The 14,873-nt window shown below is 38.4% G+C and overlaps 1 protein-coding gene across 1 annotated transcript in view; it reads right to left on the bottom strand.

Moving 5' to 3' along the window:
• The window catches only part of NDUFS4 (NADH:ubiquinone oxidoreductase subunit S4), a 47,868-nt gene extending 44,458 nt beyond the window's left edge, over nucleotides 1-3,410 (bottom strand). Inside the window, exon 1 of the mRNA XM_084225023.1 lies at nucleotides 3,253-3,410. Within this exon, the coding sequence (XP_084081149.1) occupies nucleotides 3,253-3,338 (86 nt within the window). The 5' untranslated portion in view covers nucleotides 3,339-3,410. The remainder of the gene's footprint in view (nucleotides 1-3,252) is intronic.
• Nucleotides 3,411-14,873: the final 11,463 nt, after the last annotated feature.

Below are 14,873 nucleotides of genomic sequence, written 5' to 3'. Positions count from 1 at the left end.
CAACATAATTTCAAGCCTCCTGAAAACTTCACAGATCTTAGCGCATGAAAGCTTCAAAATATGTTTTAAGCAAAGGAGACACTTTTACTTTCTCAATCAGCTCAAATATCTGCTGACAGCTATTAGGCTAAAATAATGAGGGACTCAGTAACCCCTGCTGAAGTGATTTAAAACAAGCACTCGGGACTTCATAAAGATATGAGGAATGCTGCTGCATGTTCTCTTAATTTCAGATTGAACACTTATGTCCATATTGTGGAAAAAGCCAGTACCAGCTTAGAATCACTGGGCAGCTTGGGCAAGCGTACGTTAAAGTGCCTAAGCATATCCCAATAGCAGAAGTATTTGTGCTAGATGATGTCATAAAATTTCTAAGAACCAAATGTCACTAATAGAAATCAGAACAGAATCTCTCTTCTAACTCTTGGGAAGTGATCACATTATTATTTAATTAAACTTCTGAAAACTGGGGCACTATAAGAAGTTTCACACACAAAAATCTACATAAAAATGCACTGCAAATAAAGATAGATCTTGAATGCTTAAAATTTAATCCTACAGTCCAAACAATAAGCTATATCTCACAACCTAATTTAAGCAAGTAACATGAAACTTGCATTAAGTTTTACCAGTCCAACTTTACTCTGAATCTAAGTAAACAAAAGTGTAGGGCTGGAGTGATATAAAAGTCATTCAAATGCCCTCACAGTTGACAGTTCCAGAATCTTCTTTGGTCATCTCCTAAGAACACCAATAATTTTTATTGTTAGTAATTGTAACACCTGTATTTACTTAAAGATACACATCCAGTGCACTGGTTATAACACATTCTTTATACAGTTTGACAATGACAGTGATTACTCCACTAACATATTAGACAGACAAATATTTCCAAACAAAAAGACTACTTGCATCTGTTAAAATACTTTTCAAATTGCATCTGTCAAAATACTTTTCTGAAAGGAAACCAGTATTGCAGGATTTATATATCCAATTGCAAGATATACAGCAAACTACTGGCTTCTCAAAGAAGTAGTCTTTTGGATAGTTGCTGATCACTTCAACTGGAAAACAAGTTTTAAGTGGTCTTTGGTAAACGTTCAGTTCTGTAAGGTCAGGAGATGTGAGACACTAAAGCTAAAAATGGGACTTGTACAATGGCAAATTTTGAGGCATCCGTCTGAAATTTATACAGGTTTCTGATGAAATACAAAGAATTACATGCTCTGCAAGAAAGATAATACAGTATGTATCAAAGGAAAACAAACAGTTGCATACAAGAAGCAATACAAAGTAAAAAAGAAAGAGATACACTTTCTCCTGTATATTTCTATCTGATTTATTACCTTACTATGAGCCCTAGGAAGATCTTTTGAATTTAAAACATAGAACCCTAAATACTTTTCTGTAATTATGTATGTTGATTCTCACTCCCAAGTAGGGACACTACACAGGCTGGTTAAGAATAAAATTTCATAGAAATATTTTTCATATAAAAATATTTTTATATAAAACAGTAATTGAGGAAATATTTACCTTTCAGTGCCTACCTAACCAGGAAATAATTACTTTGCAAAACTTATGCAATAAATGACAGTCCTAAGCACTCCCTCATACTGTGAAAACAATCTTATTCTGAAGTGTCTTTTCCTTATTCCATGGAAAATTTCTTATCCTAAGAACAAGGATTACAAAGCTGTGTACAAAACTTCAAGAGAAACTCATAATGCTTTCCCTCTTCTCCAAGAAACCTGCCAACCTATGATCAGGTGACTGTCCTACAGAATGTGAAGCATAAGTTTCAGTCCCACTCAGGCCAATGTCCTCAACATCCCTGTTACTGAAAATGCAAAGAGACACTAATTTTTCCTCACTCTCTGTGGCAAGGAAGGAATCTAATGCACTATTTCAAAGAAGAAATACCAGCTGAAGTGTACCTACCTCATATTTCCATGCTTCTCATACCCAGCCCTGCTACATCCTACTATTTTTTTCAGAAATAATTACTTGAAATGTAGAATGGTAAGACTTTAAAACAAACAAACAAAATTATTTTTAGCCTGAATCACTTGACTGATGCAATTCATAACATCGGACAGGCAATAGTTCTGTCAATATCAGAGGAGTAGAAGGGCAGAAAGAAACAGCTGACCATGAACAGTAAGTTTCTGGCGGATTAGTATAGAGGAACTCTTAAATTCATACCCACACATTTCAAAACATTTTTAGGACACTGACAATTAACCTTCAACAACATAAAACAGGTGCCATTTTAGGAGGGAGAAGGCAGCAGTAGCCAATGAGACAATCAGAGGATAAAAATGTGCAAAAATAATAGAGCTATAGTTCTTTCTCTGCATGTACATATAGTTTTCTCTGTGTGTTTCTATAGGCCCACACACGTATTTATATACACATATTTTAAAAAACCCCACAGATTAGAAAAAAAAATTAGGAGAGCTAACCTGTATCTGTTAATATCTAAAGACTTAAGGAGCACAAAAAGCAAACCCTCCGAATCACAACTAAAGGCATTGGGCTACATTATCTGTCCTGACAAGGCTGGGGTCTTACACAAGCCTTGGGCCTGTGAGATGCACAAACGCAAACACATGCACACATCTTCAACTCGCGGTTGGGTCACGTACTGGACTTCTAACACAGGTCTCTGCATTAAAGAAACAAATAACAAAGGGCCATCTAAGATTATACAGCCATTTCCAAGATTATTTTTACGAAATAGGCGAAAAAACAGATATTCATCCTCTGAAAAAGGTAACGTGTTTCAAAGAAGGGATGGAGAGGTAAGACAACACGATAGAAAAGAATGTAGTGGGGTGCAGGTCTCTGGGAAGACCGCTGGCGAGGTGACGCTCCCCGGCAGCTAGGCCGTGACGACCAGAACCCGACCTCCAGGCACCGCAAGGACATCGGGCGGGCGGTCACGGCGAGGCTGACAGCAAGGACGGGCAAGGACACGCACCGACAGACAGGAACAGGCAAAGACACGCACGGACACACAGGGACGGGAAAGGACACGCAAGGACTGACACGGAGGAAGCCTCGGCCCGGCGCCCGCTGCCAGCCCGGCCGCCCCCCACCCGCGTCAGGGCCTACGCGGCACCCCCGACTCAACTCCCGGGGCGGCCGCGGCGGAGGCCCAGGCCCGGAACGGCCTCCTCGGGCCCCCGCGGGCGCCGGGGTGCGGCGGCAACCCCCGGGCGGCCGACGGGGAGCCCGCGGTGCCGTTACCTGGGCGGCGGCGGGCGGACCGCGGCCGCACCGCTCCTGGCGACGAGGCCCCTCAGCGCCGCTGACATTGAGAGAGACACCGCCATGATGCTCAACGCAGCCGCTGGGAGACGGCGGCGCCGCAGGGCCAAACCTCCTCCGCTCGGACAGGAAACGCGAAGGCGAGGGCGGAACGAGGCGGCGGGAAGGGCGGGCAGGGAAGGGGCTGGGGTGGGGAGCGGAGGGGAGCGGGCTCGGCAGGGGCGGGAGGGAAGGGCGCTGCTGGCCTGGAGGGAAGGCAGAACTGATGTCCGGAGCTCCGTGGAGGAGACATTCACGTTTTTGGGGTGCAGGCGGTCCTTTTCCCCAGCTACATGTTTGGCCCAGAAATATTTTCTGGCAGCGTTGGTTGTGACACCATCTTCTTTATGGGCAGAAGCTGAAAGAGTGGAAATTTAGGTTCGCTATTAGAAGGAAATTCTTTACTGTGAGGGTGGCGAGACACTGGAACAGGTTACCCGGGGAGATTGTGGATTGCCTAATCCTTGCAGTGTTCAAAGCCGGGTTGCGTATGGAGCCTTCAGAAACCTGGACTATGGAGCCAGAGGTGTGGCCCTGCCCCATGGCAGGGGCGTTGGGACTAGACGATCTTTAAGATCTGTTTCGACCCTTAACTTGCAGATTCCGTGACTCTCGATGGCAGGACAAGCCCCAGGGAGAGCAGGTGTCTGGGCTGGCTGGTCCCCCTGTGCCTGGAGACCTCCATCCCGGGCACAGAAGCTGTGGGGACAGGTATTTTTGGTCCCATTCTTTCCCATTCTATTTCGCTGACAAAATGGTGCACTCTGTACAAAGACATAAAAGTGTTGGTACATCTTCTTGCTCCTGCTAGAAGCATACTTCTTAGTTTTGCTGTCTGAAGTAGGTTCACATTCTTACTTCGCTGAGATAAGGAAGCCTTTACCATACTGTGGCACTTTCAGGAGTTCTGTTTTTAAACCAATTCCAGCCTTACCTCCTATATGAAAGCAAGGAAGGCTGACATGACTGCTAGTCTCTTGAAGTGGAGTGGTATTTATAATGCATTAACTGTAAACCGAAGTAAATAACAGTACTCACACCCTACAATAATGAGGGTTCTCTGCACACGGCTGAAGAAGACAGATGGCTATAAATCAGAAGTCAAGTATGATTCTGTTCACTGCCAAAAGCTCAAATGACATAAAGTTTCCAAAAACACATGGTGCAAAAGCAGTGTTAGAGGAGGATCTGCAACATTGTGAAGAACTGAAAAGTTTCTGGTTCTGATGGTGAAAATAGATGGTATTCTTGAAATTACTCAAACTATTTTTATATTAAAAATCTGATGGCTTTTTTTTATTAAAAAGCTTAAATGAAGTTTCAGCTTTAATTTTACTTTAAAAAAAGAAAATATTCAGAATATTTTTTAAAAGAAAGCTAATACATTTGTACAGGAGGGGATGTTGGTTTTGACTAAATGTTTCTGCTTTGCTCCAGGAGAAGCAAGCCATGTGCTTGATTTTGACAGCAGAGTTTGACAGGGTCAGATAGAAAAATTCTGCACAACTGAGTAAATTCAACATTTTTTTGCCCTAAATGAAGGAAGACTGAAAAATAGTTTTAATGAAAAACTAAACAAACTTTCATCAAATGTCTTCTGCAGTATCAAATCAACAGAACATTAATTTTCAGAGCAACACCCATACCCTATATTGTCCTAATGAAATGTCAGACCTAGAGCCATTATTTCATAGTCTTTGTATTAGGTGGTTGCAAGTCATCTTATCCAAACTTTCCACTGTAAAATATGTAATTTTCTATTCTTTCTTCCCATCAAATTTTTCTGATTTATGGGGAAATGAAAGTGTATGCTCTTTTTCCCTTTCAAAACAGAAACAATGCTGCAGAAAAAGGAGAAAAGTGAAAAACCTGTATGGGCAGCACAATAGAGATACACAGTAACAACAGCAGTTTATAAATTTGGTGAGTTTACAGATGTGAGTATTTAAAACTAATTTTTCAATTGTTAGTGTGTTCAAAGTCAGATGTGGTAAGACAGATAACAGGAGTAATTTTGTAGTAATGATGAATTGGAACAGTTTATATGGGGTAGTGGAGTCTTATGTTTAATGCAGGTGGACAACCCCCAACTTCTGAACCTAGCAGTTTTTGTCCAGTGATTTTGAGGGAAAGACTTGAAAAACTGCTTCCCACATTTCTTTGGGATATTTTTTTTCACAGCTGTACTAGTTATCAGCCTAATAATGCATGTCTCTCACATCAAAGCTTCAGGCACCTGCAGAGAAGACATAGCAAGAATATCTGCGTGTCACAAAATTTGTTCGTTTTTCTCTCTTCCAAAGTCTTTGTCCAGTGCATGAATGATGGCAGCATTCACACCAACTCAGATTTACTTCATCTAATCCAAACTTTTCTCTTTTATGGTGCTTCAGCCAGGAAGAGTGTTCTGTCATTTATGTGAGCTGGGGAAGATTTTATAGCCGTTTAAAGGCACCAGTGGTTTGGTGAAGCCAGTTGCCTTTGAGGGCTCCATTGTGTACTGAGGTAAATTGTCTGCGTCTGTCTATCAGCTGACAGATTATCATAGCTCAGCTGAAGATCTTTTGGGCAGATCCAACTTTGTGTCCTCTCTCCCTGCCAGAGAGGAAGCCAGTGGTTTGGGCAGCATGTGAAGGCTCCTGTGTTTCATGTAACCCAATTCTTCAGACTGCCCTCCTTGCTGCCTCTTCTCTGGGTGGGGAAAGGACAGAGCTAGCACATGGCAGCTGGAATTTTAAGTTGCCACGTTATGAACTGAATCTGCCAAAGGAGGGTGCCAAATTCAGGAGCTGCTTTTTGGCAGCTGCAGGGACAGAATGGTCCTGTGGTAGATCACAACTGATGGGCTTGAGCATGTGTGCAAGTGAACGTGCTGCTAATTGCTTGCACAGCCTCTGGAACCGTTTTGACCCTGACTAATTAGCACCATCCCAAACAATGTCTGAACACAGTCTGGGAATGAGCACGGGCCTGGGACTGTTCCTAATAAGCCGTGTGGATGAGGCCTTTCTGGGTTTTGGGTTGTTTTTTTTTGAGTAGGGGAGAAGAGGAGAAAGAGTTTAGCTCCATGGATGTGAGCTGTGCCATGTAAGCTGAGCTGCATCAGGGGTACAAAGGGATCCTTAGACTGTTTATTTACTAATTTAAATGTAACCATAGCATTTGTTGATGAAGTATTTTTGTATAGTAGTCACAAAATGGTGAGACCATTTCAAAACAAATAACCATAGCTGTCCAGAAACAGCATTTGTGGCAATTCCAAACACACAGTTTACCGTGAAATTAATATGCACCAACAGTCCCTTGCAGTCTGGTGCCTGAGAAAGGAAGAGACATGAATTTTTCTGTGTCCCACTACTAGCCCAGGTTTATAAGTAGATCTGTAAGATACTCCTACACAGGTTAAATGTGTACTATTTTATCTGATTTGCTTAAATTTGTGTAAATGTATTCACACATATAATACAACACTTTTTTAAATTATCATGTCTTAGGTTAAACTAATGAATTTTTGTGCATAGCAGTCTTAGAAAATGGAGTGTTAAATGCCATATTCCTCCAAATAGTACAGTGCATCAATTTTTTGAGGTGACTGCAGAACTATCATTTGAAGTCAATACTTTCGCAAAGGCTTAAACTTTTCATTCATAATTCTGGCTGCAAGCTGATCTTCTGTCACTGATATACTGTGAAGCACTGTCCCTCAAGACTGAAACAGTTCATGTGCCAGCACTTATTGTGCTGTACAGTATGCTCACAGTTCCTATTGTCTCACTCTATGAGAAAGCTTATTAGCTTAACTGTGAGAGTTAGAGTCATGTTTTTGCTTCACATATGTGAGCTGCGCACATTTTGAAAATCGGACAGCAAAATTTAACTTTTTACTCTTTTTCTGCTAGGCTGAGGTTGCACAGCCTTACTTCATGCCAAAACAAACCAGTTCTGATAGAAATAATTTCACAGGTTTGAGTAAACTGCAGTTAGCAGTGACCAGCAGAACTCTTGAGCTATTTCTTAATGTATTGTTGCTTTGGATTAGTTTGTTTTCTACTGGGTGGCAGAGGGGAACTATGTAGGAAACAAAAGCATCAGTCTCAATCTCGACAGTCTAATGGGGCAAAGAACTGGTGGAAAAGGGGTATAAAATACAAGAAAGCTGATTATATTGTCTAGAGCTGCATGAATTGCCAGTTTCATTTTATTTGTTGGTTGCGTTGATTTTACATACAGAAGCTATGATTTCAGTGTTGGATATCTCTCAGATTCTACTCTTCAGACAACTAAGCATGACAATTTAACACAGACTAAATAATTCATTTACTTTCATAAGACTAGGGTTTAGTTTTTAAAATACTATGTTTTAGTTTCAGAATTTTGTTTTGAAAATTTTATCTTTGTAAAAAGCTTTCTCTGTAAGTAGTGACTCTTTTGGCTTCATTCTGTCCCAAATAATTTACTTTGCTGATGAAATATCAGCTGCACTTATGCTTGTAGGGTTTTTTAAGTCTTTGCAGTGGGACAGAGACTATTCCTTTGTAATCCTTTGCAAACCTTACAACGCTTTAGGTGTCAGGGTAAATTTAACAGGAGAATTTGTCCCAAATGTCGGTTTCTGCATTACAAGATGAGTTAGCATATGACATGATGTTTTGGGATTTTAGTATTTATTTACATTCTCTATATGGCAGGCAGGTTGGTAAAAAAGCTGATGGTATTCTCAAAGTCTGTTTGATTGCATATGAGATGCAAAGTGCAGTTGGAGCTGTCTGGATTTAATTTTTCTCCCCCTTTGGTACGGGGGAATAAAATATCTCAGCTCATACAGGAGAAAAAAATTAAAACCAGGCAGAGCCAGCCCCATTGTAAGCTTCACATGCAATCAGACGTTCTTGCAGAGAAACTCCCCTTCCTGGCTGCACTGCTGCCACTAGTGAAACAATTTAAAAAAAAAAAAAGGAAAAAAGAAAAAAAAAAAATCACTTTTTATACTCACTGCTTTCAAGTTAGACATTGACATGTGAACCAAAATCTTCTTTTTAACTATTGCCCGGGAGGCCACCAAAGAATCCCAGCTGACCCCCTGCCATCAGAGTGAGTGATGGTCGGCTGCTGGTGTTGCAGCTCACTTCCCCCAGGCTGCCACCCTGAGAGATCCCACCATCCACCGTCGGTATGAGTGACATTAGCCCACTGGGCTTTGAAAACACTTTTCAGGTCGGTCATTGCGGAGAGATAGCTTCCTTCACACACACCATCAGGGTGAGTGACGTCAGGCCACTGGGGTTTAAAATACAGACCCTCAGGCTTGCTAAGCTGACACTGCTGAGAAAACTGCTTTTATTGTTGTACATCAGCAGGGACCTCTTTGTCTTTTTTTGCATTGTTTACTTAGAAGCCAGCCTTCCCATTCCCCGACTCCCACCCCAGACAATTATTAACATCTGTAGGGTAATTTCTATGTCTTCTTTCTTTTTTTTTTTTGGGGGGTGTTTTTTTTTTTTTTTGGTTGTTGTGTTTGTTTTGTTTTGGTTTTTTTTCTTTAACTGGAGGTAAAACAGATTTCAGTCTTTGAATTTTTATAGCCATCTGCCTTCTCAAATGATTTTTGAAAGATCCTAGGTATGGTGGCATTTGTTAGTGGAAGAGTCTTAGAATAATAAAAGTAAAACAGTTGTTAGAGATCCTAGAGAGATCCTAGTCCTTTAAGTTGTCCAGATCAGACATTCCTTCACTGATAATGATAGTCATTCTTTTTTCTTAGCTTTTTGTGAGGTTTTTGGAAAATTAAGTCTTCAGGAAATGATTCCTTGTAGTCTTGACATAGTATGACTTCCCTTGTCCTTGTAGTTCATGCTGCAAGAAGGATTTCCCTGTTGCTAAGTGTTATAGAAGTTTTTACCTGACATTTTTCATAGGTTTTGAACCCTGAGTTCAGGTGATGAGATTTTAGAGGTAGTCTTGTAGTCTTGACATAGTATGACTTCCCTTGTCCTTGTAGTTCATGCTGCAAGAAGGATTTCCCTGTTGCTAAGTGTTATAGAAGTTTTTACCTGACATTTTTCATAGGTTTTGAACCCTGAGTTCAGGTGATGAGATTTTAGAGGCTTTCTGAAATACTACATGGTATTGGTATAAAAAAAACCCTGACCTAAACTGGTTAATGTGAAATTAAAAAATTTAAAATCACTGTTCTGTAATATTGTTGGAAACACTATATTATGTAATAATATGTAGAGTGCAGCAGAAGTTCCATTTTTCTCAACACTGTTTCTCCTTCATGCAATATTAGGAAATGTTTCTTGATATATTGGTGAAAAGTAATGATTTATTTATATCTATGAGATATATATTCTATTAATATATACTATAGAACTATATTATATATAGTTTGTATCTATTGATATATATTCTATATTCTGTATTTCCCATATATCTGTAAGATTTATATTTATATGTAAAGGATTTTGAATCTTTATGAAAACAGGAATCATAAGTAAAGTAAATAAATACCTGCATTTGGAAATTTAGGAAAATAACTTAAAAGAAATTTTATTTTGTTAATTATTAATTTATTTAAAGGTACAGAATTGTATTGAAACCAACATTTTTAAGCTAATTCATGACTTCATTTCCTTTCCTTTACTCTGTGCAATTTAAAGCTCTTCTCTTACTGATCTGATCTTCATTTGCATGCATAAACTCATTTTATACTCAGTTTTTCACAAGAGTAGTGTTAAGAGTACTACTGCTCTGTGAGGAATTTGATCACTGCAGATAGTCTCTTACTTCAACTTGCCTATTTATTGAATGGCATCAACTACAGGTAGATACTGAATAACTCCAGCTGCTTTGAAGAAAGAGGCTTTTGAATGTTTTCGCCAAAAGCAGTTGTATTCAACACAAGGAAAACCCACGGAAATAAATTCATGTTTCATCTGAAACAGAGACTGTTATACACAGACAGGTATTTTCCACTCAGTTCAGTGTTCCTGTTGAGTTTAACTTTAACTAATCTGGATGGCAAAGTCAGTCATACTTGAGCCTTTTGGGTCAGATATTAACATGTCAAGATTTAATTGGAGAGATCGAACTCATTCATTTGTTGTTAAAGCAAGGCTCTTTCATGCAAAGAGTATGGTCATTACTTTTTCTCTTCCTGCTCTGTAATGACACAGTTAAACATTTGGTAGATTAATTGGCTTGTGAAATTACCTCTTACTAATTCTTTTCTAACTGTATCAATTTATTTATTATCACTTTCCTTACCTTTCTTCCCATGCTTTTTCTGGCCTCTAAGTTTTACACTAGCAATTTTCTTCCTTTGAGTAATTATTTTTTTTAAATTTGTTTTGGAGAGATTATCCCATTCCATGAAGAGAGCAAAAACAAGTTCAAATGAGAGACAGTTCATCAAAAAGACTTGTAATCCCTGTTGTGTCTCTGTAGTCTTCATGTCAGTTTGAAAAGTATCAAAACTCCCCTTCTTTCAGACTACTTTTCTCATGTATTTTCCATTTTCTATCAATGAAGTGTTGTGAAAAGCAGGCAGAAAACTGTAATTTTAAAAATTTTAATTTTAAATATAATTTAAAAATTATAATTTAAGTTAAATTTTCTCCCCATTTGATAAAGGGCAGGCTAAATATTACTGTAGCTCTCAGATTTCTTTCTTTTTACTTTATTTACTATGTCACACAGTGGAGACTCTTCCTGATTTCCTATTTTCCTCTTAAAAAGATAAAGGGTAGTAGCATTACAGGAGTGTAATAAATTCCCTGCTCAGATGTACATGCCAGTGATCACAGAAATTGTGACTTAAATGACAGATACAATAAGTGTTCTTCAGGGTCTTTTGTTAGTTTAGATTTAGGTCACAAAGTGTATTTCCCAGGCTGTCATTCTAAGAGGAGCCAGTCTCACAACATAAACATTGTTTTACTTTTTCAGAACACAGGCTTAGTAGCAGCATTGAATTTAGAGTTTTCAGAACTTTTGCAATGCTCCTAACAATCCCTTTTAAGACATAAAGATTAATTTTTAAACAGTACTTTTCCGGCTCAAATCCTCTGCCCATGTTTCCATATGGTTTCATTTTAATGCCTGTTAATCCATACTATTATTGCTTGCCTCCTTTTACTGGAATTCACTGGAGGAAAGTGCTATTAGGGTTTTCCTTTTTGAAGAGGAGGGTAGTTGTTCTGAAAAGAGAGTGCAAGATGAAATAAAAGAGTACATTTATGAACAAAATGGACATAATAATAAAGGTTTTCCATTGAATCTCTGTGGTCTAGAGAGGACCACTGGCATTCTGAATGAGAACAAAGGCTCCCAGAAAAAAAATTAAGACATTAGCAAAATTTTCAAGTTTCATCTTATGTCTCACATCTCTAATTCAGATGAATCTTAGAAATGGCAAAAAACCTATATCTGTTCACAAAGATTATTTTAGTTAATATGTGTACAACTGTTTAAGTAGTATCTGACAGCAGACAATTTCAAGAAAGTCCTTTAGCCTCATATTTGGTTATTCAATGTATTCCTAATTTATATTACCTTTTTTATATTACCATATTGAAAATCAAAGGCTTTTTTTACAGATATTAATGTAAAATACTTTGTATATTGCCTCATATATGTTTAAAATCCAGGTCTATTTTTGACATTGATATTATATAGAGTCCTTCATGCATTCAATTGAGCTATTCATAGCCCTAAAGAAACTTGGAATGTGCTAATATACTTTGCTGAATTGAGGCCTCTAATTCCAATGACCTAAAAAACCCCTTCAAGAAACAAGGAAACAACTGAAAAAAAAAATTAAAACTTTCAGAAGAAGATTTAAATAAAATTTGCCATAGATATTTTATATCTTGGAAAAAACAAGTGCAAACTTTTGCAGTCTCTTGAAATATCCCTTTTATTGACAGAGTTGCAATTTGCACTTCAGGAAACAACTAGATTACTAAAATACAGTGAAAATAGAGAAGGAGTTTTCCCTTTCCTTAGTTTTCTGTCTTTAAGAACACAGACAACAATGTTGAAGCATGTTTTTACATGTTTCTGAATTTCAGTTCTAGGGAATATTCTTGAAAAAATTCCAACTTACAAAGTCCATACACAACATTCACAATTTCTGTAGTTTTATAATGAACAATATTTGATTTTCCAGCAGGAAAATGATGTATCTGGTGAACCCTTAGAACTTCCTGTGTTAGTACTAACCTTTGTTTAATTGTTACCGTTTTACTACAAAATGGGGTGGGGTGGGGGGGGTTGCAGGGTGAATTTCAGGAATGCTTATGTAAATTATTTTTAATTTTGTATTGATTAATTATCTTTATGATCTTGTTCATCACCATACCTTTCAGTCTTTAAGGTCTCCTTGCAAAGGCCAAGCCCATGGTTTCTTTCACATACTTATTCTATTTTGGCTGTTGTCTCTGCAGGTTAAACCTTTCTATCACTGCTTGGATTTCTGTCTTCAAATTCTTTCCTGGAATGCTTTAAAGGTTTTGCAGTGATAGCTTCGCAACATGCAGGTTATGGTCCTTGTAAATCACATTTCCAGAAATAGTGTCAAAGTATTTTGGTCTTTTTAACAAAGAGTATATAGGATTAAAAAGAATCTTTTGGAAGTCTGTTCAAGAGCTTCATTGCTCATTGTATCTTGTCCTGGGATTGTGTTTGTCTTGAAGTTTATTCATTTCACACTATTGTCTTGCATCACTTTTAGTTGTTCCTTGTCAGGATCCAGGACATCCCTCTGGCTGTCCTGAGCAGCCAAGACCCCTGCCAGGGGTCTCAGAGACCCTGGCACAGAGCCCAAAATGCTTGTGGTTTTGATTATGACCCATGGAGCAAGTTACCAACCTTAGATGAAGATCTGCATGCCACAAAAAATTAAGTAGAATGATAGTGAATTTATCATGGGGTGAAAAAGTACATTTTGGTGTTTTCTAGAATGGGGATTCAGGGGGCAAGATGGAGGGATTTGGGCATGTCCTGCCTTTCTTCTTCTTCTTCTCTGCCTCCATCTTCTGTTGTGATGTTGGCACTTTTAGATTAGTTTAAAGTAGCAGCTCACTGTCTAACATAGGGGATAGGTATTGGGAAGTAATTGTAAATATTGTATATGTAGTTTTTAGTATAAAAAGATAACACTGCCCTGGGGGAGGCAGAGTGCCTCTGACTGTCTTGCTGAGCAGACCTTGGCAGGACAGGAGAAAGAATTTTATAGATAACATACAATAAACAACCTTGAGACCGAGAACTGAAGAGCTCTGACTCCTTCTTCAAGTGCCGGGCTGGGAAAAGAGACTTCTAACTTTTCTCGGGGTCACTCTGACCAGCTAGAGATCCCTGCAGTCTCATTATTTTGTCTGTTTTCACTAGCCAGTTAATCATGCACATATCATTCTTCCTGGGTTGTGTATGTGTCTCTATCTATACTACTGGCATGTATCCTAATGTTTACTATCAGCATCTGTTTGCTTGGATTTTGTTTCAAGGTAAAGTGGACAAATATATTAAACAAGATGGATAAGAAGCACTCAGGTGGGATATTTTATTTCCTGGGACCACTTGTGATTATCTCATTTTTCCTCTTTTTGGTTTTTTTTTTTTTTTTCCCCTTACCTGCCTTATCACCTTCCCAGTATTCCCCACCTTCTTCTAGCAAACTATGAATTTCCCTTATGGTGTCTTGGCATGATTTTTACTGATGCCCAAGTGGATTATCTGTGTTTCATTTCCTTTTTGTGAAAATATGTTGTTTATTTTTAAATGTGTGCAATGCTATGTCTGATCAGAGGTTGTCATTATAAATAATAATCTTATCTATAGGGAAGCCTCATGGAAGCTTTTCCCCCCCGGTTTTATAGACCAAGAATTACAAGGCAGAGATTTTCCAGAATGTTGTTCACTTCTTCTTTTTGCTATGTCAACCAGCTGAAAGCTGTAAGTCAGAAATTAAAATCTGTTTATTAATGGAAAAAGACAACATTGGGATTTCTGAAACTGTAAGTATCAGTGAAAGTTTAAATGCTTTGATGTAAAAATAAGCTCCAAACTCAGAATTTCTAGGGAATGTTTTTATTGGAAGTTGGTTCTAGTCTAATCTAATTTCTTGGGTTTGTATTACGTATTCCCTTTTTCACAATTCACCAAGTCATGCTTTTTTATGGCATAGATCATCCTCCTTTTTATAGCAAAAGGAGGTGGACAGGAGTCAGTAGAAAGGAATTCCAAAAGGTCATTTTATTTCCATATCATCCCATGTAAATATTTGGAGGAAAATTGTATTTCTTTGTAGTATCCTAGATGCTTGATGTCCCTTTCGCCAGTTCTTGATGATAGGTTTCCAGAATTAGAATACAATTGCCATGTAACCTGTCCAAGAAGTATTTGAAGACCTCTTGCAAACTTTACAGCAGCTAAAACCCTACAGAATTATGGTTTTTGAGTGCAAACTACAACCAAAAAAGGTTCCCTGTTAGCTAGCAGGATGGTTATAGTAAGCATTCAGAACTTCCATCCATTTAGTCTTAATTTTTATGTATTTT

The sequence above is a fragment of the Fringilla coelebs genome (assembly GCF_963513975.1).
Source record: "Fringilla coelebs genome assembly, chromosome: Z".
In the NCBI taxonomy this organism is placed as follows: domain Eukaryota; kingdom Metazoa; phylum Chordata; class Aves; order Passeriformes; family Fringillidae; genus Fringilla; species Fringilla coelebs.
The sequence above is the reverse complement of the archived record's forward strand: the minus strand, read 5'-3'. Positions and strand labels throughout refer to the sequence as shown.